This window comes from Anolis sagrei, chromosome X, assembly GCF_037176765.1.
Source record: "Anolis sagrei isolate rAnoSag1 chromosome X, rAnoSag1.mat, whole genome shotgun sequence".
Lineage (NCBI taxonomy): Eukaryota > Metazoa > Chordata > Lepidosauria > Squamata > Dactyloidae > Anolis > Anolis sagrei.
The window spans coordinates 109,081,315-109,083,685 of NC_090034.1; the positions used below are offsets into that span (position 1 = coordinate 109,081,315).

General features: G+C 48.1%; 1 protein-coding gene across 1 annotated transcript in view; it reads left to right on the forward strand.

Moving 5' to 3' along the window:
* The first annotated feature begins 1,588 nt into the window (after positions 1-1,588).
* LOC132780058 (ETS domain-containing transcription factor ERF) overlaps positions 1,589-2,371 on the forward strand; it is a 21,164-nt gene continuing 20,381 nt past the window's right edge. The window contains exon 1 of the mRNA XM_067461177.1: positions 1,589-1,702. Coding sequence (XP_067317278.1) covers positions 1,681-1,702 — 22 coding nt within the window. The 5' untranslated portion in view covers positions 1,589-1,680. The remainder of the gene's footprint in view (positions 1,703-2,371) is intronic.

The following is a 2,371-nucleotide window of genomic DNA, read 5'->3' on the forward strand; positions in this document are numbered from 1 at the left end:
AATGGCTTGACTGTGCCTGGAGCAATCTTTTGTTGAGAGGTGATTAGATGTCCTTGTTTGTTTCCTCTCTGTTGTTGTGCTGTTGCAATTTTAGAGTTTTTTTAATACTGGTAGCCAGATTTTGTTCATTTTCATGGTTTCCTTAAAAACTGACCACCTTGATTAGCATACAATGGCTTGACTGTGCCTGGAGCAATCTTTTGTTGAGAGGTGATTAGATGTCCTTGTTTTGTTTCCTCTCTGTGTTGTGCTGTTGCAATTTTAGAGTTTTTTAATACTGGTAGCCAGATTTTGTTCATTTTCATGGTTTCCTTAAAAAACTGACCACCTTGATTAGCATACAATGGCTTGACTGTGCTGGAGCAATCTTTTGTTGAGAGGTGATTAGATGTCCTTGTTTGTTTCCTCTCTGTTGTTGTGCTGTTGCAATTTTAGAGTTTTTTAATACTGGTAGCCAGATTTTGTTCATTTTCATGGTTTCCTTAAAAAACTGACCACCTTGATTAGCATACAATGGCTTGACTGTGCCTGGAGCAATCTTTTGTTGAGAGGTGATTAGATGTCCTTGTTTGTTTCCTCTCTGTTGTTGTGCTGTTGCAATTTTAGAGTTTTTTAATACTGGTAGCCAGATTTTGTTCATTTTCATGGTTTCCTTAAAAAACTGACCACCTTGATTAGCATACAATGGCTTGACTGTGCCTGGAGCAATCTTTTGTTGAGAGGTGATTAGATGTCCTTGTTTGTTTCCTCTCTGTTGTTTTGCTGTTGCAATTTTAGAGTTTTTAGATACTGGGATCCAGATTGTGTTCATTTTCATGGTTTCCTCCTTTTGTTGACATTGTCCACACGCTTCTTGTGGATTTCCGTGGCTTCTCTGTGATGGTCACTCGTTGGCCTGATCGGTGTCTTGTGTCCAAATTTGGTGTCAGTTCCTCCAGTAGTTTTTGAGTCCTGTTAATCCCACAAAAGAACATGACATTTTCATTTAGACTAGCCGTCCCCTGCCACGTGTTGCTGTGGCCCAGTCTGTGTATATGTGTTTTGCGTGTGTATATGTGTGTATATATATTTGTGTATATATGTCAGGCCTGGGCCAGCTTGGGCCCTCCAGGTGTTTTGGACTTCAACTCCTAGAAGGAATGGTGAGAGTCCAAAACACCTGGAAGACCCAAGTTGGCCCAGGCCTGACATATATGTGTGTGTGTGTGTGTGTGTGAGGAAGGTATACAAGGTGCCTAGATGAGTGATGGATGGAAAAACCTCCCTTCCGGCCTGGCGTGTGTTTTTCCTGCCCTTGTTTGTTTCTCCATTCCGTCTCCTGGCTTTGGAGGCACAAGGAGTTAGCTCAACTTCTTGCGCATGCGCGGTCCCCCTCTCTGTCTCTGGCTGGGTGTTTCTCCCTCGGAGGCCTTCCCCTCCTCTCTTAGGCGAGAGGGGGCGTGGCCGAGCGGGGCGGGGGCGGGCCCGCGGTGTCCATGGCGACGCGGCGGTGACGTAGGGGGCCGGGGAGGGGGGCGGTGGGGCGTCCCGGCTGCATATGAGGCGCCCGAGCAAGAGGGAGGGAGGGGGGAAGAGGAGGAGGAGAGGGGGGAGCCTCAGAGGGAGAGAGAACCAGCAAGAGACAGAGAGAGAGAGCCTTCGAAGGAAGGAAGGAGGAAGGGAGGAAGGGGGCGCCCAGCCATGAAGACCCCCGCAGACTCAGGTTGGTAGGGGGGGGGTCACAAATTGGGGGGGTCCTTGGAGGGGGGGGTCACGTGCCTTGCAAGGAAGTTGGACTCTCTTTTTTTGGGGGGGGGACACAAATGGGGGGGGTCCTTGGAGGAGGGGGTCACCGTGCCTTGCAAGGAAGTTGGACTCTCTTTTTTTGGGAGGGGGGGGGTTGCTTTTTGCAGCTGCATCGGAATGAAAGGCTGTCCCATAAGTTACATTTTAGAGTGGGGGGGGGGGGGGGCTTGGAATGTCTATATATATTATTTAATGTTAGACATATCTAATGTTTATTGATTCTTTTTAAAAGTGTGTGTGTGGGGGGGGGTCACCTTGTCCCGCGTGGGAGGCAAAGCAGGAAGAGTGGTGACCCCCCCTCTCTTTAAGAACGAGACCGACCCATTGCCCCCCCCCCCATTATATTTACAAGTTTGCATTCTTTTTTTGGGGGGGGGAGGGGGGAACCTGTTGTTCCTGTTTCTACAAAGAGAAAAAATAAGGGGGGGGAGAGGTGACTTTTATTATGGGGGGGGGTCAAGGAAGAACATCCCCCCCTTGTTTCAGTACTCATGTGAGTTTTTGTATAGATAGATATAAACACAAAAATATATTTTGGGGGGTGACTTTTATTATTGGAGGGGGGGGGTCAAGGAAGAACACCCCA